This window comes from Callospermophilus lateralis, chromosome 19 (assembly GCF_048772815.1).
Source record: "Callospermophilus lateralis isolate mCalLat2 chromosome 19, mCalLat2.hap1, whole genome shotgun sequence".
Classification (NCBI taxonomy): Eukaryota; Metazoa; Chordata; class Mammalia; order Rodentia; family Sciuridae; genus Callospermophilus; species Callospermophilus lateralis.
Genome location: NC_135323.1, coordinates 29,470,194 through 29,492,505, shown reverse-complemented (window position 1 = coordinate 29,492,505; position 22,312 = coordinate 29,470,194). Strand labels below are relative to the sequence as shown.

The following is a 22,312-nucleotide window of genomic DNA, read 5'->3' as shown; positions in this document are numbered from 1 at the left end:
CCCAGACTCCAGTGATCAAAGCCGCAGGGAGGTGTACCTGACTGGGGAGGGGGAGGGGGAGGGAGGAAAGCCGTGTCCTTGGACTGAAAGGCTGGCGTGGGCTTGGCCGGCTGGGGCAGGTCCTTGGTAGCTCTCCCTGCCTGACCCCTGGAGCTTGTCTCAGCCCCTCTTCTCCCTTCTCTTTACACAGTGCTGAGGTCCCGGATTAGGGAGAAGGGGTGGGGAAGGCTGGGCTGTGCAAAGGTGACACGCTGGCCCTCACGCCCAGCAGGGCAGGTAATCACGACTTTCAGTTGCAGCCAAGGCTGGGCTCTGCTGTGCAGTCCCTGGCTGTGTCCCTGCTGCCACCCCAGTCCTGGCACCTGCTCTGCTCCCAGGCTCCTCTGCCCACCTGTCCATGCTGCTGCTCAGGCTCCTCAGCCTCCTCTGGATACTCAGGGCCTCCCCAGGGGCCACAGGTGAGAGGGACGGCAAGCAGGAAGGGAGCTGCTGTTCCGGGGCGCAGTGGGTGGCTCTGAGGCTCACACTGGCAGGCTGAGGAGGGGTCGCTGTGCCCCCCCTGCCCCCCCCCCCCGGGTGCACGGGAGTGCGGCTGAGCTGCTGTGCTCTTGACCAGTGGCTGAGCAGGCTGCAGGACTGGGCACTCTCGTATCAGCATCTGGAGGGTGGGAGTGCACCTTCCAGAACCTTCCAGGGACAGTGTTCCTCTGACTTGGTCCCCTTCATGCCCACTGCTGCTGTCTACTCCAGCCTCGGTCTTCCTCCCACCCTGGACCTCCGGGACGGCACCCTCTGCAGTCCTGGCCATCCTCTGTCCCCGGCTTCTCTTTCCCTCTCTTGGGCTTTTCTGCCTTTGGTTTCCCTACTTCTCTCCCCAGTTCTGCCCCTCATGTCCCTAACTCAGCCAGGTCATAGTTGTTGTCACCAGGGTTGGGGTCGATAAAGTCCCCTTTGTTTCACCCAGAGGGTGGCTCTGAGACCACCCACCCTAGGCCACCCAGGTTTGTGCCTCTCACTCCTTTTCAGGGCCACATTCTGGCTGTAAAAGGCCCAGGCTTGCTTTCCTCATGATTCCTCCACCCCACCTCCCTGACATCCCCAGCCAGCCTGAGAAGTGACACCCAGCCCTTAGGAGGAAGCACCATGGGTCCCCATCTGAGAAGGACTGCGGCTGAGTGGCAGGAGGGGGATGCTTCTTGCCTGTCTCCCCGACCCCTCGCCCCCAGCCCAGCCGACCGCTGATCCTCAGTGTTACCATGTATAAAATGGGTTGGTGATCTCTAAAGAACAAGGGGGTGCACTAGTTAACCCAGTGGCCGAACAGAACTAGCTGTAAGAAAATGTCCATTTAAAAAAAATTAACTGCAAGAACTTAGGTCTTCAGAACTCTTGCCCGACGGCTCGGCTCCTGTTTCCTCTTTTTGGGGGAGTTTGTTCCTTTTCTGTGCTCCTTGACGTATCAGTTCCTCAGTCTCAGCACAGTCTGAGCTGCAATCTCTTTTCTCCCTTGGGGGTCCTCTTGGCACATCTCCCTCTCTGATCCCTGACTTCTGATTTCTGTGACATACCCACTCGCCCAGCACAGCCTTGAGAGTTGTCTCTCCTTCTCTGGAAGGGAGTCAGCCCTGGTGTGGGGGAGGAGGGGCTGGAGGACTCCGGGCAGCAGATGGACAAGGGAAAGAAGGAGGGGAAGGGAAGGGCCACGGGGTGTGGAGGAGGTAGGAGGAGTGAACTGGGGTGCTCAGCACCACCTGGCAAGGGGCTGAGGGTGTCCTCTGCTGTGTGGGGGCAGACCTCTAGATGGTGGGCTTCAGGACCCCAAAGCCCCCAGCTCCAAATTGCCCTTGACAGGGAAGGAGCTGGGATATGTGTCAGGAAGCTGAGAGAGTGACTAACTTACGTGGTGTGATGAGGACAAATGACCTACAGATTCACTCATGGCTTCTGTTGCTCTACCGCCAACACAGGGGCTTTCTCCACGGCCACATCCACCTCTGCTGCAGCCCACCCTGCCCCGCGCTCCAGGGATGCAGCATGGGGGCCCCTGGGTGCTCCCCACATAGCTCCTCCCATGCCTGGCCACAGAGGAAAGACACCTAGGCCTCTCACGTCCACTCACCTCAAACCCGGTTCTGAAATAGGGCCCAAATCCCCAGTCAATGCCAACCCCTCCACCACCCCCGGGGCCACGTTCACCATCAGGGTTGAAACCACGCCCCCTACAGTCTTTGTCTACAAGTCTACCACTGAGTGTATAAATCCCAGGACCCTTGTCTTTACCGCCACCTACCCCACCACCACCTGTGTGACCATGATCACAGTGCCTCTCACTGGTTCATACACCAGCACTCCCGTGACACAGAAGCCAGTGACAACCATCACCAGGACTTACCCTGTCACCACTACCCAGAAGGTGACCTCAGCCATGACCTCTTCCCCCACCTCTACCACTATGGAGGGCACCTCCATGATAATGGCCATACCCTTCTTCTCTTCTTCAACCTCAGATACCACCAGGGACTCTGTGACCTCCTCTACAAAGGGGACCACAGGATGGACTATCCTGACCCCATCAGGTGTCCATGCAACCAAGTCTCCAACCCCAGGAATGACCTCTCTGACTGCTACTGTCCCTTCTCTAATGCCCCCAAAAACCTTCCTAACAACAGTCACTGGTAACACCTCATCACCCACCACCAGGGGTAGCTTGGTCACAACACCGTTTCCTAACACCAGCAGCACATTTGAAACAAAAACTGCCACCATGCATTCAGCCGGTGCCACCCACAGATTAACAACACCTGTTGCTTCGGCCTCTGTGCAAACACACACTCATCCAGACAAACCAACAATGATAATGACGTCCAGGAAAACCACACACACTCCCATCGCTGACACTCCCAGAGAGACTCTCACCACAGAAACGATATCCTCCTCCCCAGGGATGTCAACTGTCACACTGGCCGGTACAGTCCTTACCTTGAAACCCAACACTGCTCCACCAATGGCCTCAGAAACCTTAACAGTACCAAAAAGCATGCTTTCATCTTCCACAAACCCTACTACCAACCCCACTAGGTCCACCATGTCCACAACTGGCATCACCTCAGCTCCCACCACCTCAGGTACCATGGAAACTTCCAGAACAGTAACAGCAGGTTTCTCCACCACAACACCGACATCTAGCAGTCATTCAAGTGAGATCACAACAGGCTTATTCTCTGTGGGGACAGGACTCATTTCAACCCAAACAGCAACCCAGAGCCATTTCATTTCCTTGTCCCCCACCGTCCAGAACTCAGAAACACCACGGGCCAGAACCGTCCTGATCACCACTCCCAGCGTGACCACTAATCTCATGAGTCCTGGAAGCTCCCCAACAGGTTCCCTGGCCACAGGGACTCCAGCCACACCTGCACCCTCCCCAACCATGGCAGCCAGCAGCTCTTCTGCCATGACCAGCAACGTGGTCATGTCCCCCACAAGTACAATCCAGTCTTCTGCCCGTTTCCCAGGCACACACCCAGTCACTGCTGCCACCACGCACACCATCCCATCATCTCCCTTGGTCACCACACTCCCAACCACCACTGCCACGTGGACATCAGAGATGTCCTCAGCCAGTTCTCCCTCTAGTGGTGTCACACATTCCACATCTGATGTCACCTCTCTTTCCACCATGACACACACGCAGACCAGCAGTGCTGCTTCCCTCACTCCCACCTGGTTCTCTGTGTCCACCTCAGAAACCTCCAAGACTTATCTCACAATGCAGGTGACTGTGGCCACCATGACCACCTCTCATGGCACACACAGCGTCACCACTTCCAATGTCTACCCCACTCATAGCACATCCCCAACTGCCACCTCCACACCCCCTAGGACCTCAGATAGCACAGAGACCTCCACACCCAGGCTCACACCTTCTTCCAGTCCAGGCCTCCCTATGATCACAGTGACAACCAATGTCACCTCATCTACAGATAACACTGGTCCATTGACCACGATGACAGAGATGACCTCCACCTCTACAGCTTCCAGCAATCCAGCAACCCTCACCAAGACCCTTGGCTCATCCCCCACTGTCCAGAGCACGCAGACACCACCACTGACTAGCACCACCCTGACCGCCACTCCCAGGGCCACCGTGAGTCCTGGAAGCTCCCCAACAGGTTCCCTGTCCACAGGGACTCCAGCCACATCTGCAACCTCCCCATCCATGGCAGCCAGCACCTCTCCTGCCATGACCAGCAACGAGATCACGTCCCCCACGAGTAGTATGATCCTGTCTTCTGCCCCTGTCCCAAGCACAGACTCAGTCACTACTGTTAACACCCATAACACCCTATTATCCACCTTGGTCACCACAGTACCTACGACAGATGCCAGGTCTACAGGGACATCAGAGATGTCCTCAGACAGTTCTCCCTCTAGTAGTGTCACACATTCCACATCTGTTGTCACCTCTCCTTCCACCATGACACTCACACAGACCAGTACTGCTTTGTTCACACCCACTTTGCCCTCTATGTCCACCTCAGACACCTCCAAGACTGCTCCCACTATGAAGGTGACTGTGGCCACCATGACCACCTCTAATGGCACACACAGTGTCACCACTTCCAACGTCTACCCCACACATAGCACATCCCCAACTGCCACCTCCACACCCCCTAGGACCTCAGAGAGCACAGAGACGCCCACACCCAGGCTCACACCTTCCTCCAGTCCAGGCCTCCCTTCAGTCACACTAACAACCAATGCCACCTCATCTACAGACAACAGTAGGCCGTTGACCACGATGACAGAGATGACCTCCACCTACACAGCCTCCAGCAATCCAGCAACCCTCACCAACACCATTGGCTCGTCTCCTATTGTCCAGAACACCCAAACACCACCACTGACTAGTACCACCCTGACCGCCACTCCCAGGGCCACCATGAGTCCTGGAAGCTCCCCAACAGGTTCCCTGGCCACAGGGACTCCAGCCACATCTGCAACCTCCCCATCCATGGCAGCCAGCACCTCTCCTGCCATGACCAGCAACGTGTTCACGTCCCCCACAAGTACGATCCTGTCTCCTACCCCTGTCCCAAGCACAGACCCTGTCACTACTACTACCACCCTTAACACCACATCATTGACCTTGCTCACCACAGTATCTATGACAGAAGCCATGTCTACAGGGACATCAGAGATGTCCTCAGCCAGTTCTCCCTCTAGTGGTGTCACACATTCCACATCTGTTGTCACCTCTCCTTCCACCATGACACACACACAGACCAGTGCTGCTTCCCTCACTCCCACCTGGGCCTCTGTGTCCACCTTAGACATCTCCAAGACTGCTCCCTCAACAGAGGTGCCTGTGGCCACCATGACCACCTCTCATGGCACACACAGCTTCACCACTTCAAGTGGTTACCCCGCTCATAGCACATCCCCAACTGCCCTCTCCTCCCCTCCTAGGACCTCAGAGAGCACAGGGACATCCATACCCCGACTCACACATTCCTCCAGTCCAGGCCTCCCTTCAATCACACTGACAACCAATACCACCTCATCTATGGACAACACTGGGCCATTGACCACGATGACAGAGATGACTTCCACCTACACAGCCTCCAGCAATCCAGCAACCCTCACCAACACCATTGGCTCGTCCCCCACTGTCCAGAACACCCAAAAAACACCACTGACTAGCATCACCTTGACCGCCACTCCCAGGGTGACCATGAGTCCTGGAAGCTCCCCAACAGGTTCCCTGGCCACAGGGACTCCAGCCACATCGGCAACCTCCCCATCCATGGCAGCCAGCAGCACCAGCACCACACACACTGGCAGTGTCTCCTCAGCTCCAACCACCCCCCGTTCACCCCACACGACAGCCACATCCACCCCGACACCCCCCACTGACGCCACATTCACACCAACCTCATCTCCAGGACCACCTCCCACCACTGCACCAGTGACCAGAACAACTCAGGACTCCTTCACCACCCCCAGGGCCTCGTCCCCTGCAGAATCCACACTGGCTCCTACCACACATGTTCCCACAGGATCTCACATGACAGAAGTCATTACTACTCCCCCGATCACTCCTTCGGTCCCCCTCACAAATACACTCACCATGGCCACTTCCAACACTTCTCCTGCATTGACCAGCAATGAGATCATGTCCCCCACCAGTAGTACAATCCTGTCTTCTGCCCCTGACCCAAGCACAGACACAATCACTACTGCTACCACCCATAACACCCTATTATCCAGCTTGATCACCACAGTAACTACGACAGATGCCATACCTACGGGGTCATCAGAGTTGTCCTCAGCTAGTTCTCTCTCTAGTGGTGTCACACATTCCACATCTGATGTCACCTCTCCTTCCACCATGACACACACACAGACCAGTACCCCTTCTCTCACTCCTACCTGGCCCTCTCTGTCCACCTCAGAAACCTCCAAGACTATTCCCACAATGCAAGTTACTGTGGCCACCATGACCACCTCTAATGGCACACACAGCGTCACCACTTCCAATGTCTACCCCACTCATAGCACATCCCCAACTGCCACCTCCTCACCCCCTAGGACCTCAGATAGCACAGAGACCTCCACACCCAGGCTCACACCTTCCTCCAGTCCAGGCCTCCCTACGGTCACAGTGACAACCAATGCCACCTCATCTACAGATAGCACTGGTCCATTGGCCACGATGACAGAGATGACCTCCACCTCTACAGCCTCCAGCAATCCAGCAACCCTCACCAAGACCCTTGGCTCATCTCCCACTGTCCAGAGCACGCAGACAACACCAATGACTAGCACCACCCTGACCGCCACTCCCAGGGCCACCGTGAGTCCTGGAAGCTCCCCAACAGGTTCCCTGTCCACAGGGACTCCAGCCACACCTGCAACCTCCCCATCCATGGCAGCCAGCACCTCTCCTGCCATGACCAGCAACATGTTCATGTCTCCCACAAGTACGATCCTGTCTTCCACCTCTGTCCCAAGCACAGACCCTGTCACTACTGCTACCATCCATAAGACCACATCATCTACCTTGGTCACCATAGTGCCTATGACAGATACCACATCTACAGGGACATCAGAGATGTCCTCAGTCAGTTCTCCCTCTATTAGTGTCCCACATTCCACATCTGATGTCACCTCTCCTTCAACCATGACACACACAGAGACAAGTACCCTTTCCCTCACTCCCACCTGGCCCTCTGTGTCCACCTCAGAAACCTCCAAGACTGCTCCCACTATGGAGGTGACTGTGGCCACCATGACCACCTCTCACAGCACATACAGCATCACCACTTCCAATGTCTACCCAACTCATAGCACCTCCCCAACTGCCACCTCCACACTCCCTAGGACCTCAGAGAACACAGAGACATTCACATCAAGGCTCACACCTTCCTCCAGTCCAGGCCTCCCTACGGTCACAGTGACAACCAATGCCACCTCATCTACAGACAACACTGGGCCATTGACCACGATGACAGAGATGACCTCCACCTACACAGCCTACAGCAATCCAGCAACCCTCACCAAGACCCTTGGCTCATTCCCCTCTGTCCAGAGCACGGAGACAACACCACTGACTAGCATCACCTTGACCGCCACTCCCAGGGCCACCAATAGTCCTGGAAGCTCCCCAACAGGTTCCCTGGCCACAGGGACTCCAGCCGCATCGGCAACCTCCCCATCCATGGCAGCCAGCAGCGCCAGCACCACACACACTGGCAGTGTCTCCTCAGCTCCAACCACCCCCCGTTCACCCCACACGACAGCCACATCCACCCCGACACCCCCCACTGACGCCACATTCACACCAACCTCATCTCCAGGACCACCTCCCACCACTGCACCAGTGACCAGAACAACTCAGGACTCCTTCACCACCCCCAGGGCCTCGTCCCCTGCAGAATCCACACTGGCTCCTACCACACATGTTCCCACAGGATCTCACATGACAGAAGTCATTAGTACTCCCCCGATCACTCCTTCGGTCCCCCTCACAAATACACTCACTGTGCCCACTTCCAACACTTCTCCTGCATTGACCAGCAACGAGATCATGTCCCCCACGAGTAGTATGATCCTGTCTTCTGCCCCTGTCCCAAGCACAGACTCAGTCACTACTGTTAACACCCATAACACCCTATTATCCACCTTGGTCACCACAGTACCTACGACAGATGCCAGGTCTACAGGGACATCAGAGATGTCCTCAGCCAATTCTCCCTCTAATGGTGTCACATATTCCACATCTGATGTCACCTCTCCTACCACTGTGACACTCACACAGACCAGTACTGCTTTGTTCACACCCACTTTGCCCTCTATGTCCACCTCAGACACCTCCAAGACTGCTCCCACTATGAAGGTGACTGTGGCCACCATGACTACTTCTCACGGCACACCTAGCTTCACCATTTCCAATGTCTACCCGACTCATAGCACATCCCCAACTGCCACCACCTCACCCCCTAGGACCTCAGATAGCACAGAGACATCCACATCCAGGCTGACAGACATGGCCTTCACCTCCACAGTCTCCAGTAATTCAGCAACCCTCACCAACACCATTGGCTCGTCTCCCATTGTCCAGAACACGGAGACAACACCACTGACTAGCACCACCCTGACCGCCACTCCCAGGGCCACCGTGAGTCCTGGAAGCTCCCCAACAGGTTCCCTGTCCACAGGGACTCCAGCCACATCTGCATCCTCCCCATCCATGGCAGCCAGCACCTCTCCTGCCATAACCAGCAACGAGATCACGTCCCCCACGAATAGTATGATCCTGTCTTCTGCCCCTGTCCCAAGCACAGACCCAGTCACTACTGCTAACACCCATAACACCCTATTATCCACCTTGGTCACCACAGTACCTACGACAGATGCCAGGTCTACAGGGACATCAGAGATGTCCTCAGCCAGTTCTCCCTCTAGTAGTGTCACATATTCCACATCTGTTGTCACCTCTCCTCCCACCATGACACTCACACAGACCAGTACTGCTTTGTTCACACCCACTTTGCCCTCTATGTCCACCTCAGACACCTCCAAGACTGCTCCCACTATGAAGGTGACTGTGGCCACCATGACCACCTCTCATGGCACACACAGTGTCACCACTTCCAACGTCTACCCCACACATAGCACATCCCCAACTGCCACCTCCACACCCCCTAGGACCTCAGAGAGCACAGAGACGCCCACACCCAGGCTCACACCTTCCTCCAGTCCAGGCCTCCCTACGGTCACAGTGACAACCAATGCCACCTCATCTACAGATAGCACTGGTCCATTGACCACGATGACAGAGATGACCTCCACCTACACAGCCTCCAGCAATCCAGCAACCCTCACCAACACCATTGGCTCTTCTCCCATTGTCCAGAACACCCAAACACCACCACTGAGTAGCACCACCCTGACCGCCACTCCCAGGGCCACCGTGAGTCCTGGAAGCTCCCCAACAGGTTCCCTGTCCATAGGGACTCCAGCCACACCTGCAACCTCCCCATCCATGGCAGCCAGCACCTCTCCTGCCATGACCAGCAACGTGTTCACGTCCCCCACAAGTACGATCCTGTCTCCTACCCCTGTCCCAAGCACAGACCCTGTCACTACTACTACCACCCTTAACACCACATCATTGACCTTGCTCACCACAGTATCTATGACAGAAGCCATGTCTACAGGGACATCAGAGATGTCCTCAGCCAGTTCTCCCTCTAGTGGTGTCACACATTCCACATCTGTTGTCACCTCTCCTTCCACCATGACACTCACACAGACCAGTACTGCTTCCCTCACTCCCACCTGGGCCTCTGTGTCCACCTTAGACATCTCCAAGACTGCTCCCTCAACGGAGGTGCCTGTGGCCACCATGACCACCTCTCATGGCACACACAGCTTCACCACTTCAAGTGGTTACCCTGCTCATAGCACATCCCCAACTGCCCTCTCCTCCCCTCCAAGCACCTCGGGTACCACAGAGACATCCATACCCCGACTCACACATTCCTCCAGTCCAGGCCTCCCTTCAATCACACTGACAACCAATACCACCTCATCTATGGACAACACTGGGCCATTGACCACGATGACAGAGATGACTTCCACCTACACAGCCTCCAGCAATCCAGCAACCCTCACCAACACCATTGGCTCGTCCCCCACTGTCCAGAACACCCAAAAAACACCACTGACTAGCATCACCTTGACCGCCACTCCCAGGGTGACCATGAGTCCTGGAAGCTCCCCAACAGGTTCCCTGGCCACAGGGACTCCAGCCGCATCAGCAACCTCCCCATCCATGGCAGCCAGCAGCGCCAGCACCACACACACTGGCAGTGTCTCCTCAGCTCCAACCACCCCCCGTTCACCCCACACGACAGCCACATCCACCCCGACACCCCCCACTGACGCCACATTCACACCAACCTCATCTCCAGGACCACCTCCCACCACTGCACCAGTGACCAGAACAACTCAGGACTCCTTCACCACCCCCAGGGCCTCGTCCCCTGCAGAATCCACACTGGCTCCTACCACACATGTTCCCACAGGATCTCACATGACAGAAGTCATTAGTACTCCCCCGATCACTCCTTCGGTCCCCCTCACAAATACACTCACTGTGCCCACTTCCAACACTTCTCCTGCATTGACCAGCAACGAGATCATGTCCCCCACGAGTAGTATGATCCTGTCTCCTACCCCTGTCCCAAGCACAGACTCAGTCACTACTGCTACCACCCATAACACCCTATTATCCACCTTGGTCACCACAGTACCTACGACAGATGCCAGGTCTACAGGGACATCAGAGTTGTCCTCAGCCAATTCTCCCTCTAATGGTGTCACACATTCCACATCTGATGTCACCTCTCCTACCACTGTGACACTCACACAGACCAGTACTGCTTTGTTCACACCCACTTTGCCCTCTATGTCCACCTCAGACACCTCCAAGACTGCTCCCACTATGAAGGTGACTGTGGCCACCATGACCACCTCTAATGGCACACACAGTGTCACCACTTCCAACGTCTACCCCACACATAGCACATCCCCAACTGCCACCACCTCACCCCCTAGGACCTCAGATAGCACAGAGACATCCACATCCAGGCTGACAGACATGGCCTTCACCTCCACAGTCTCCAGTAATTCAGCAACCCTCACCAACACCATTGGCTCGTCTCCCATTGTCCAGAACACGGAGACAACACCACTGACTAGCACCACCCTGACTGCCACTCCCAGGGCCACCAATAGTCCTGGAAGCTCCCCAACAGGTTCCCTGTCCACAGGGACTCCAGCCACATCTGCATCCTCCCCATCCATGGCAGCCAGCACCTCTCCTGCCATGACCAGCAACGAGATCACGTCCCCCACGAATAGTATGATCCTGTCTTCTGCCCCTGTCCCAAGCACAGACTCAGTCACTACTGCTACCACCCATAACACCCTATTATCCACCTTGGTCACCACAGTACCTACGACAGATGCCAGGTCTACAGGGACATCAGAGATGTCCTCAGCCAATTCTCCCTCTAGTAGTGTCACACATTCCACATCTGTTGTCACCTCTCCTTCCACCATGACACTCACACAGACCAGTACTACTTTGTTCACACCCACTTTGCCCTCTATGTCCACCTCAGACACCTCCAAGACTGCTCCCACTATGAAGGTGACTGTGGCCACCATGACCACCTCTAATGGCACACACAGTGTCACCACTTCCAACGTCTACCCCACACATAGCACATCCCCAACTGCCACCTCCACACCCCCTAGGACCTCAGAGAGCACAGAGATGCCCACATCCAGACTCACACCTTCCTCCAGTCCAGGCCTCCCTACGGTCACACTAACAACCAATGCCACCTCATCTACAGACAACAGTAGGCCGTTGACCACGATGACAGAGATGACCTCCACCTACACAGCCTCCAGCAATCCAGCAACCCTCACCAATACCATTGGCTCGTCTCCTATTGTCCAGAACACCCAAACACCACCACTGACTAGTACCACCCTGACCGCCACTCCCAGGGCCACCATGAGTCCTGGAAGCTCCCCAACAGGTTCCCTGTCCACAGGGACTCCAGCCAAATCTGCAACCTCCCCATCCATTGCAGCCAGCACCTCTCCTGCCATGACCAGCAACGTGTTCACGTCCCCCACAAGTACGATCCTGTCTCCTACCCCTGTCCCAAGCACAGACCCTGTCACTACTACTACCACCCTTAACACCACATCATTGACCTTGCTCACCACAGTATCTATGACAGAAGCCATGTCTACAGGGACATCAGAGATGTCCTCAGCCAGTTCTCCCTCTAGTGGTGTCACACATTCCACATCTGTTGTCACCTCTCCTTCCACCATGACACACACACAGACCAGTGCTGCTTCCCTCACTCCCACCTGGGCCTCTGTGTCCACCTTAGACATCTCCAAGACTGCTCCCTCAACGGAGGTGCCTGTGGCCACCATGACCACCTCTCATGGCACACACAGCTTCACCACTTCAAGTGGTTACCCTGCTCATAGCACATCCCCAACTGCCCTCTCCTCCCCTCCTAGGACCTCAGAGAGCACAGGGACATCCACTTCTACCCCCTGGTCTTCTTTTCATCCAGGTATGCCCTCCATCACTCCTGCATCCAACATGCCCCCTTCTCTTAGTCCCTCAACTGTGGGCGACACCAATCCCCTGAGCACAGTGACAGGCAACTCCTCCCCCCACACTGATTCCGGTGTGTCCACAACCCACACTAGGACCATCGCCTGGTCTCCCACTGTCCAGGACATGGACTCCACACCACTCGTTAGTACAATCCACATCACCCCCAGTATGCAAACTACCCTGGCAAGTACTGAGAGCACCTGGGGAAGTTCTCTTGATACAGGTATTCAGGTGACATCTGACACCTCACTGCCAGTGTCCTCCTCTGCTATAGTTACCTCTGATGGAGGGTCCTCCTTTTCTCCTGTACATAGTACTTTTTCTCCTGTAAGTACGGATTCTTCCCTCTCTTCTCTTCCTACCTTCACTCCATCACCACACTCGAGTACTCTCATGTCAACGTCACATGTCTCTATGACACGTAATGACTTGTCCACTCTTAAAACCTCTGTCTCCACCCCTCCAGTGGTAACCTCACTCACTACCTCCCGTGAGTCCAGCACAGAAGCCTTCACTAGGGAGAGCACTTCCACCAATGCAATAAGGACGTCCTTTGGGACCTTGATCTCTTCTACACCCACAGTAAGACTGTCCTCTCCTCTCTCTTCTCCCACCAGCAATTCCATGCTCCTCACTACCACCAACGCTGGCCCCACCTCCCCACCTATCTCCAATACAGAACAAGTCGGCTCTGCCACCACCACCTCTTCTCTGTCCTCTTTTGCAACTACCAGAACTTCTCCAACCATTTCCTCGCTGACCACAACTCTCACCGAAATAACCCCCTTTTCTTTTATTTCTCTTCCTTCCTCCACACCTTGCCCAGAAACTATCACCATTACAATAGTCTCCGCCTCTCCCACTCCTCCATGTATAGAAATTGATCCCAGCACTGATGTTACCTCTTCTCCCACCACGCCATTCTCGGTCCTTCCCTCTTCTACTGAAATGGTTACCCTTCCCAGTTCTACCAGTATAAGAACCATGTTTCCAACACATCCGGATGCTTCTACTTCCATGACTCCAGAATCTGAGCCCACCAACATTATAACTGATACTCCTAGTTCTTCCGGCCCTACAACTGTACCCATGAGCACAGATTTAATGAGCACCCAAATGCCCTCCAGTGAGACCCCACCTAGCTCCGACTCTGTCACCACCCCACATATGCCTGGCTCCACTAATCTCCCACCGACCACAAAGCCAAGCAGTAGCCCTCCAATGGTCACGACTTCCAGCAAGTTGACACATCCCACTCCACCCACCACCAGAAGCCCAGAGACACCAGTGGCCACCACGAAGACTCCCACCACCCTGACGTCCCCAGGAACAACTCTGACCACCACTCAGATGACTACAGTGTCAAGAACAACCCCAGGTTGGACCTTCTCTCTCCCTCCTCTCTTTCCTTCCTCCTCCTGCCAAATTTCCATGTCCCCAAGAGCAGGTCCTTTGGAATTTCAACTTTTCTCTGTGCTTTCCAGGTAACTGTGACAATGGTGGCACCTGGGAACACGGCCAGTGCTCTTGTCGCCCTGGGTTCTCTGGGGATCGCTGTCAGCACAAGGATATCGGGTGCCAGAATGGGGCTACATGGGACGGCCTTAAGTGCCTCTGCCCCACCACCTTTTATGGCCCTCTCTGTGAGTTTCCGGCGGAACAGTTGGAGCTAGGTGAGTTGCTAAAGCCGCATGCTCTCCGCTTCCTCCTGCGGGTGCCTCTGGGGGACCTGAGCTACCCATGTACCATCTTTCCAGTCCTCCCATCCTTGCTTCTCTTCCATGCCCTGTGCTGTCTCATGCCATGTCCTACTCCCTTACCACCCCCTCCTGGTTGGGGCTGCTTGGTGCTGTCTTCTTTCCTATATAACAAATGACCCTAAACCTATCAGCTGAAACAACACACGTGATCATTTCACACTTCTGTGGATTAGATGTCAGATGTGGTTCTCACTGGTGTCACCAGGGCTGTGTTTTTCTCCACCGGATCTGGGGAACAATCCAATTCCTTGCTACTTTTGGTTTTTAGAGCTTCCTACATTCCTTGTGTCAAGGTCCCTCCCGCAAAACCACTTGGGTCCTCTGTGTCTTTCTTCCATAGTTGTCTTCCTCTGATTGATTCTGACCTCCTTTGCCTCCTTCTTCTACTGTTAGTGACCCTTGTGATCACATGGGACCCCCCTGATTGGGCCAGGTTAATTTTCCCATAGGGAGGTGAACTGATAAACAGTGGAATTTTATCTTCATTTTTAACACGGATTATCTGTAATCTAATGGGGTGCAGTGGCTCACGTCTGCAATCCCAGGTACATGAGGGTCTGAAACAGGAGGCTTGCAAGTTCAAGACCAGCTGGGCAATTTAGCAAGTCCCTGTCTCAAAATAAAAAATAAAAAGGGCTGGGGATGTGGCTCAGTGGTACAGTGACCCAAGTTCACTCCCCAATATCATACACAAAAATGATCTGTAATTTTTTTTTGGTATCAGGGATTGAACCCAGGGGCACTTAAGCACTGAGCCATATCCTCAGCCCTTTTTAATATTTTATTTAGAGACAGAGTCTCACTGAGTTGCTTAGGACCTTGCTAAGTTGCTGAGGCTGGCTTTGAACTCGAGATCCTCCTGCCTCAGCCTCCCAAGCTATTGGGATTTCAGGTGTGCACCAGTGTGTCCATCTGTAATTTAATTTATACTATGGCCTTTTCTGGGGACCAGGGCAGGACAACTTTGGGGGTCATTACTCTGCCTACCCCAGGAGGGACCGCAGTCTGGCTGCCATGCTTCTGGACCACTTTCCCTTACCTCCAGACAACTTGTCCCAGAATTTCTTCTTTTCTCCCTACTGCCATTCAGTCAGTCCTCAGAGATAAGGAAGCAGGCAGAGCTGGGAGCCTGGGGGTGGGGGTGTGGATGGTGGGGGTGGTGATGACAGATGGCGTAGTGACCAGAGCGGAGTGTGCTGTATGCAGACACAGTGGAAGCTGAAGTGGGCATGGAGGTGTCTGTTGACCAGGAATTTTCTCCGGACCTCAGTGACAACACTTCCAAGGCCTACAGAGATTTCAACAAGACCTTCCAGGATCAGGTGAGGGGCAAAGGGAGGGGAAATGAAGGGTCCTCCCCTGCAGCGGGCGCCCTCAGGTCCACAGGTTCAGACATGAGCCCAGGGATTCTTGACATTTCAGATGATGAAGATTTACAAAGGCGTGCAGGGGTTCAGGGCTGTGAAAATCCTCTCCTTGAGGTAGGAGACCCTGCTGGGGATGTGGAAGCAGCCTTAGGAGGGGACAGGGGCGTGAAGAAGGGCTGGGGCATCTATCCCTTGCTTCTTGAAGCATTTGCTCTCATAAAGAGAGGGGTGGAGGAAGTACACAGGGACAGGCAGGGAAGTGTCAGGACTGTTGTCTTGTCCTCTGTCTGGCACTGGCTCTGCTTGAGTCAGTCAGCATGAGAAAGACGGATGGGGAAGACAGAGAGCCCCGGAGAAACAGCTTTGGTGGTTTGGTTTCGGCTTGATGTCACGCAAAAAAAACTCCCATTATCAGAGATGCTGGCAGCCCCTTTTGAAAAGCATGTGTGGGTAAAAGAAAAGCATGGGTGGCTTTTCACCTCGCGACCTCTAACCCTTTTGCATGCACTGTGGTTGGTTCTGGAGAAGCCCCTCCCAGGACCTGTGTGCCCCAAGCCTGGGCACCCTCTAAAGTTCCTGGCCCCCTCAGGAGTGGCAGCATCGTGGTGGATTATCTGGTCCTACTGGAGCTGTCCTTCAGCCTGCAGTTGGAGAGCCAGTATGAGAAGGTGAAGAAGGTCCTGAAGGAGGAGCTCCAAAGTGTCATTCAGGATGGGGACAGCTGCCAGCATAACCAGAGTGAGCGGAGGCTGGAGGGAGGGGTCAGAGTGGTCATCTCAGCCAGCTTGCTCCAGCTCAGTCCAGGGGCCTCTTAGGGTTCAGGGGTCATCCCGTGGTTCCTCTGGCAGGGGCACAAGTCTACACCCAACTGGGTCAAGGGTGGGCTCAGGAGGGCTCAGGACTGGGGTGCTAGGAAGAGACTCCCTGGCAGGTATGCTCAGTGCTTCTGGGATGGTTGGGTGTCTGATTATTCAGGGGGGAGGAGGGAGGCAGCAGCAGCCTTCCCTAGTTGCCCCTCCACATCTGGGGAGTATGGAGAGAGCCCTCTCAGCCCTCCCCATCCCTGCCTGCCCCATTTCATCTGAACCTGTTTCCCCAGCCCTGTGCTTTAAGCCTAACTCCGTCAAAGTGAATGAGAACATCAGGACAGAGCTGACCCCGAAAGGTGAGGAGGAGGCAAAGGGCTGAGTGGCTTCAGGTGGCCATGATCCTTCCCACAAGGGACACTTGTCCATTGAAGTTCCCCTGGGGGAGCAGGGGAGAACTTTTGGGGAGGCAAGAGATGAGGACCCTCCTGCCCTTCTGGGCTCCAGTCAGTAGCTTACACCTGAGCTCCGGCCGGAGGCTGCCTTTCCCGCTTCTAATCCCAACACCCGTGCTCCGAAGAATCCTCCCCATGCGTTTCGGTCCCCACAACCAGGCCCTGAGAGGAATGAATGAGACCCTGGTCTCTACACCCTCCTCCTCCCCCAGCCATCTGTAGCAGAGCGGCTGCCAAGGGCTATGAGGAATTTTACTTCCCCCTGGTGGAGCAGAATCGGCTCCGTTGCGTCACCAACTGTACGCCGGGCGTGGACGGTGCCATCGACTGTGGACAGGGCCAATGCCTTCTGGAGAGGAGCGGTCCGGTGTGCAGGTGAGGCCCCGCCCTCGCTGGAAGCCCCGCCCCTCGTTCAGGGACACGCCCTCCAGGCCCGCGCCCCGCCCCAGGCCCTGCCCACTCGCCTTAGGGTGGAGCCCCGCCCCTGAGGCCCCGCTTGTGACCTGTCTTGAGACCTGTGACCTTTCCCCAGATGTTTCTCCACTGACACTCATTGGTTCTCGGGGTCGCGCTGCGAAATGGCCATCCACTGGAGGGCGCTGGTCGGGGGCCTGGCGGGGGGCGCCGGGGTGCTGCTGCTGCTGCTGGGGCTGCTGAGCGTCTGGTTGGTGCGCTCCCGGGGAAAGGACCGCCAGCGCCGAGGACAGTGAGTGCTATAGGGCCGCGGTGGGGGCGGCCAGAGGGGCCCAGGGACCCGGGCTTGCCTGACTGCATGGCGCCGCCACCTAGGTCCTGGGACGAGGACAGGCAATGGTTTGAGATCTGGGATGAAGACACCGTGGGGACTTTTTCCAACATTGGCTTCGAGGACGACAGAATAGGTGAGTCTTTCTTGGGAAGATGGTAGGGTTTTCCCTGGGCATCACTGTGGCCTGGGCAGGATGTGACAGTTTTGTATGTCGTGCCAGGGAGTTTGTGTCACCCCTCCTGAGAAAGATCCTGTTCCTGCGCAGGCCATCCCCAGGCAGAGCAGCCAGCCACTTGGGGCCCTGCCTTTGGACATGGAGTTTCCTCCAGTCTCACTCCTTTTCTCTCCCCTCTCCTCCTCTCTCTTCTCTCCCTAGTCAACGATGAAAGCTTCCATGTGGCCTTGGATAATGTGGACACCAGCACGAAGGTGAGGGGACAGAGGGAGGACGCTAAGGACCTCTCCCAGCTCCAGTGCCGCATTTCCCCCAGCCACTGGCCATCTGGCCAGCCCACGCAGGTGGTCCCCTGTTCTCAATCCCTCTCACCCTATACTCTGTGGCAGGTACACATTCAGAGACCTGAGATGGCCTCATCCTCGCTCTGAGCCCCGTGGGGCCTCTTCACCACCCCCTCCACCCTGCCCAGGACTGCGGGAGGGAACCATCTACACTGCGTCCATTTCCAGAGGTGGCCTCAGGCGCCTGGTGTCCTTGGGGCAAATTGAGACTGTTCCCTTTATCCCCATCCTCCCAACTGGGCTGATATCCACCTGGAGACCCAGTTCACATCCAGGCTCTTCTGCTGTGGGACCTTGAGCGACTCAGTGTTTTCTCTCACCTCAGTTTTCTCACCTATAAAGTGGATATAACACACTTGTCCTGGATACCTCCTACTGTTACTGTGAAAACCACGTGTTTGGTCAGTTTTGTTCCAATCTACCCACCTGTGTCAACCCTCATGTTTAGGTCACTTCCCTCAGGTCCCCCTTCCTCAAGTTCTTCCCCTGGTCTCCAGTCTTTGGTCCCTATTTTTCTGTTTGCACCCAATTACTAACCCAGATGATTCTGGTCCCTCACCCTGAACCCATAGGCAGCCCACCTGTCTCTTAGTCTCCTAGATAACGGCTTCTGTGCCCCTTGTCTTTCCCTTACTGAGCCAGTTCCTTAAACCAGTCCCCTCCCCCAGCCCTATATCTCCCCCAGTTTTTGAATTCCCCTCTCCCACCCTGGTATTCTCAGCCCCGAATCCTTGCCTCCCTCATCCCAGCACTCCCCCGAAATCCTACCTCCTCCCCACATGCCTGTTCCTAGACAGAGACAGATACTCTTGGCTTCTGAGGGTCCCCCAACTGGCACTCTCCTAGCCTCACCATTCTGAGGCTCCACCCCTTCCTCTCACCCCAGGGCACCTGGATCTCTGTGGGCAGGGGTGAAGCCTGAGTTTTCCAGAGCTCCCAAGGATGGGGGGAAGTGAGGCCCCCTCCTCCTTGTTTCCCTGACCTGCCTCCTCCCCTTTCCCCTCAGCCTCACGGCCTCCTTCCCATCGCTCCTGCTTCTTCTTCTTCCCCTCTCTCCTTCGGATTACCCCATCCCTGCAGCGATCTCTGAGCCTGAAGCCCTCGGACCTCCTTTGCCAGGAAGATCAAGTTTGGGGATGGGGAGTTGTGGAATCTCCAGTTCCCCAAGTGAACACAATATAGCATTTATTATCAAAGAAACTGTTCTGTATTCCGTGTCTTTCTCCCCTGCAGCCCCATCTTGTCCCCAGAAGTGTCCACCTAGTTGGAGAACAGGGACTTCCTGATGAGACGTAGGAGGGCCAGGGAAGCATCCCTGTCTCCCAGGGTGGAAGGAAGATCTGTGGGCAGCCCTCAGGGCCATGACTACCTCGAGCTTGGTGGGGGGACCCATTTTGTTAGCTATTGGTTGGGTGGCACCGAGTCTTTCCATTAGCAGCAGGTGAGGGTCTCTTAGATTTTGTCACCTGTGTCCTTCCCCTTTTGACCTCAGAAGCTTAGGGCTGGGTTTGGAAGGAGTTAGACCCTGGGACTGGGGCAGGGAAGTGTCCAGTTTGGGCTTGCTGCCTTTTCTGTAGAAATATAAAGTTGGGCCCCCAAAGACCTTGAGCATCCCAGATCCCTTCTTGCAAACACGTCCTCCCACCAGGGCCTGTCTGTGTGGGCTCAGACCCTCCTGTTGCCACCATTATGGGCTCTTGGTCCTGCTTGGCTGGAGCTGAGATGATCAGAAATAATCTATCCCCGTGATCCTTTGGGTGGGGGTTTGGGAGAGGCCCCCATGGACCTTTGCCCTAGGCAGAAGCTGGCCCATGGCCTTTCGTCACCTCTGATTCTGGCCAGGGGTGGAGTCAGGCCATAAAGCCTCAGGTGTGAATGGGCGCCCCACCTGATGGGAAAGCACTGGGAATTCTGAAGGGGCAGCTGGAGGTGGGTGGTGGGGAGAGAAGGCCGAGAGCAAGGGGGGCTCCTTGGCCAAGATTCTCCTTCACCTGTCCTGCGGGGTGTCCCTCCTGGGACACCCCTCCCTCCTCAGTCACCCCTCCCTGGCATTTCTTGGTCCCGCCCCTCTGTCATTGTCTCAGGCTCACACCCCTGCCTGCCTCCTGTCCCTCCCTCTTGACTTGTCCCACCCTGTGACACTGTCTTCCTCTGGCTGGAATGACTGACCCTGGCTCAGGGGAGTCAGTGCGTCAGGAGTTAGAGGGGAGGAAGGTTGAGAGGCTGCCCTTTAGCCAACTCCCTGTAGTCACTGCGTGCCACCCACCCCGTGTCATCACCTTGCCCCCACCCTGGGTCAGGCGCTGTCCTTCCCCAAGGCAAAGGTCTCCAGGGTCCTTTTTATAGCTGCTCCCTCCTTGGGAGGCTCTCATTTCTTGGCCCCTCTCCTGAGAGGGAAGATCCTGGAGCCAGGGGCGCACAGCCCGGGAGATGCTGGTGACCTGGGTCCTGCTGCTGGCTCTCCAGCTCTTGACGCCCATCAGCCCTTCATCTTCAACAACAGCACTAACAGCAGGTGGGTGAGACCCAGCCTGGTGCTCCCTGGCTTCCGGCAGAGCCGCAGGTGGTTGGCTTCCCTCTGTCCTTCCACCTTGTGTCCTCATCCTGCCTCTGGGGTGCTAAAGGGGCCCTGCAGAGGCTGTAGGTGCAGAGGAGGGAGTGTGTCCTGTGGTCCTGGAGCTGATGGCTAAGGCAGCCCCAGTTGGGGTGTGGCTGGGAGCTGTCCCTGCTGCTCTCCGGCCTTCCCCAGAGGATGGGGCTCTTTCTTCACATCCACGATGCTCTCTGCCCTCAGCCTCGGGGCTGCCCTGCCTGGAAACCTGGGTGTTTCCAAGTCTCCCAGAGGCACCTCAGAAGCTCCTGGCCCTGGCAGGGAGGGAAGGTGTTGGGAGGCATCTGGCAGTTTCCCCACTTGACTTGGGAGGAGCTGCAGGTACACCTGGGAAAGGTGGAAATGACCATTAGAGATGGTGGGTGGGCTGTTAGAAGTGGTTAGAGGCTGGCTTTGGAGGTCCTTGTTGAGCCCGGCCAGAGCCCTGTCTGGGAAGTGACTGGTTACGAGCTGGTTTTGCTCGTTCGAGATATACTTTCTGATTCCCTCAAGGGAGGGCAGAGCTCTCATGGAATTGGGAAGCTGAGAGGAGGAGAAGTGAGGTCCCAGGTGGAAGGGGGGGGCCTGAGTGAAGGCCAGGGAGTGGGCTGCGGAATGTGGGGTGGGGTATCTAGAGCCCTGCAGGGCGACCATCAGGAAGTCCCAAGGCCTTAGGGGCCTCCCCAGGCCAACAAGCCCTGACAGACCTCCCCCTCCCCATAAGCCGAGGAGAGAGAAGCAAGGACCTGGTGGACCTTGGAGATTTAAGGACATTATGAGAGGACATTAATACCAGGTCCATTCACTTTCAGTGGGGTCTCTCTTAGGAAGGGTCCTCCTGTCTCTCCCCAGGCCTGGCCCAGTGTGGTACAGGACATCCCTCTGGCCAGGTTATCTGAGGGGCCGGAGGAGGTGATGTGTGGGTGGATGATGAGGGGCCCAACCAGGCTCTTACCCAGCTATGCATGGGAAACCCCAACCGACCAAAGCCCATGTCCCCCCAGTCCTTGTTGAAACTGGGTTGAAACGATAACATGAGTGAATCCATGGGTGTGCAAAGAGCCAGGAGAACATCTGTCTACAGCAAGTGACAAGGGCCATCTGGAGGGTGAGGCCAGGCACTGGGGCTGCTGAGGGGGATTCAGGGGCCTATCCATACCCAGGGGCCCCCCTCGCAGAGGGCTCTGCTCTCTCCAGAACCACTTCCCAGGGGGCAGCTCCTGGGATGATTCTCACATGGATGTGGAGGGAAGTCAGGACAAGAAGGAGACAGGCCCAGAGAGGGTGAGCGACTTACTGGGGGCCACACTGTGAATAATTAGCGTGAACCCCCCCACCACACA

The 22,312-nt window shown here is 55.9% G+C and overlaps 1 protein-coding gene across 1 annotated transcript; it reads left to right on the top strand.

Annotated features, from left to right (window-relative positions):
- Nucleotides 1-397: 397 nt before the first annotated feature.
- Muc3a (mucin 3A, cell surface associated) lies at nucleotides 398-18,466 on the top strand. The gene is made up of 17 exons (XM_077105995.1): nucleotides 398-458; nucleotides 2,142-2,675; nucleotides 3,384-5,069; nucleotides 5,334-6,188; nucleotides 6,456-12,221; nucleotides 12,678-12,794; nucleotides 12,999-14,102; nucleotides 14,209-14,397; nucleotides 15,691-15,806; nucleotides 15,907-15,965; nucleotides 16,441-16,589; nucleotides 16,951-17,016; nucleotides 17,325-17,487; nucleotides 17,645-17,818; nucleotides 17,902-17,993; nucleotides 18,237-18,289; nucleotides 18,425-18,466. The coding sequence occupies exons 1-17, from the start codon at nucleotides 398-400 to the stop codon at nucleotides 18,464-18,466; spliced, it is 11,226 nt and encodes a 3,741-aa protein (XP_076962110.1).
- Nucleotides 18,467-22,312: the final 3,846 nt, after the last annotated feature.

What these genes read in the sequence shown, in the direction of transcription:
- Muc3a (XM_077105995.1), top strand. Translation starts at nt 398, where the DNA reads ATGCTGCTGCTCAGGCTCCTCAGCCTCCTCTGGATACTCAGGGCCTCC. An exon ending in CGTGTTCACGTCCCCCACAA is followed by an intron (nt 12,222 to 12,677) that starts GTACGATCCTGT and finishes CTTTTCATCCAG; the next exon opens with GTATGCCCTCCATCACTCCT. An exon ending in ATGTGGACACCAGCACGAAG is followed by an intron (nt 18,290 to 18,424) that starts GTGAGGGGACAG and finishes ACTCTGTGGCAG; the next exon opens with GTACACATTCAGAGACCTGA.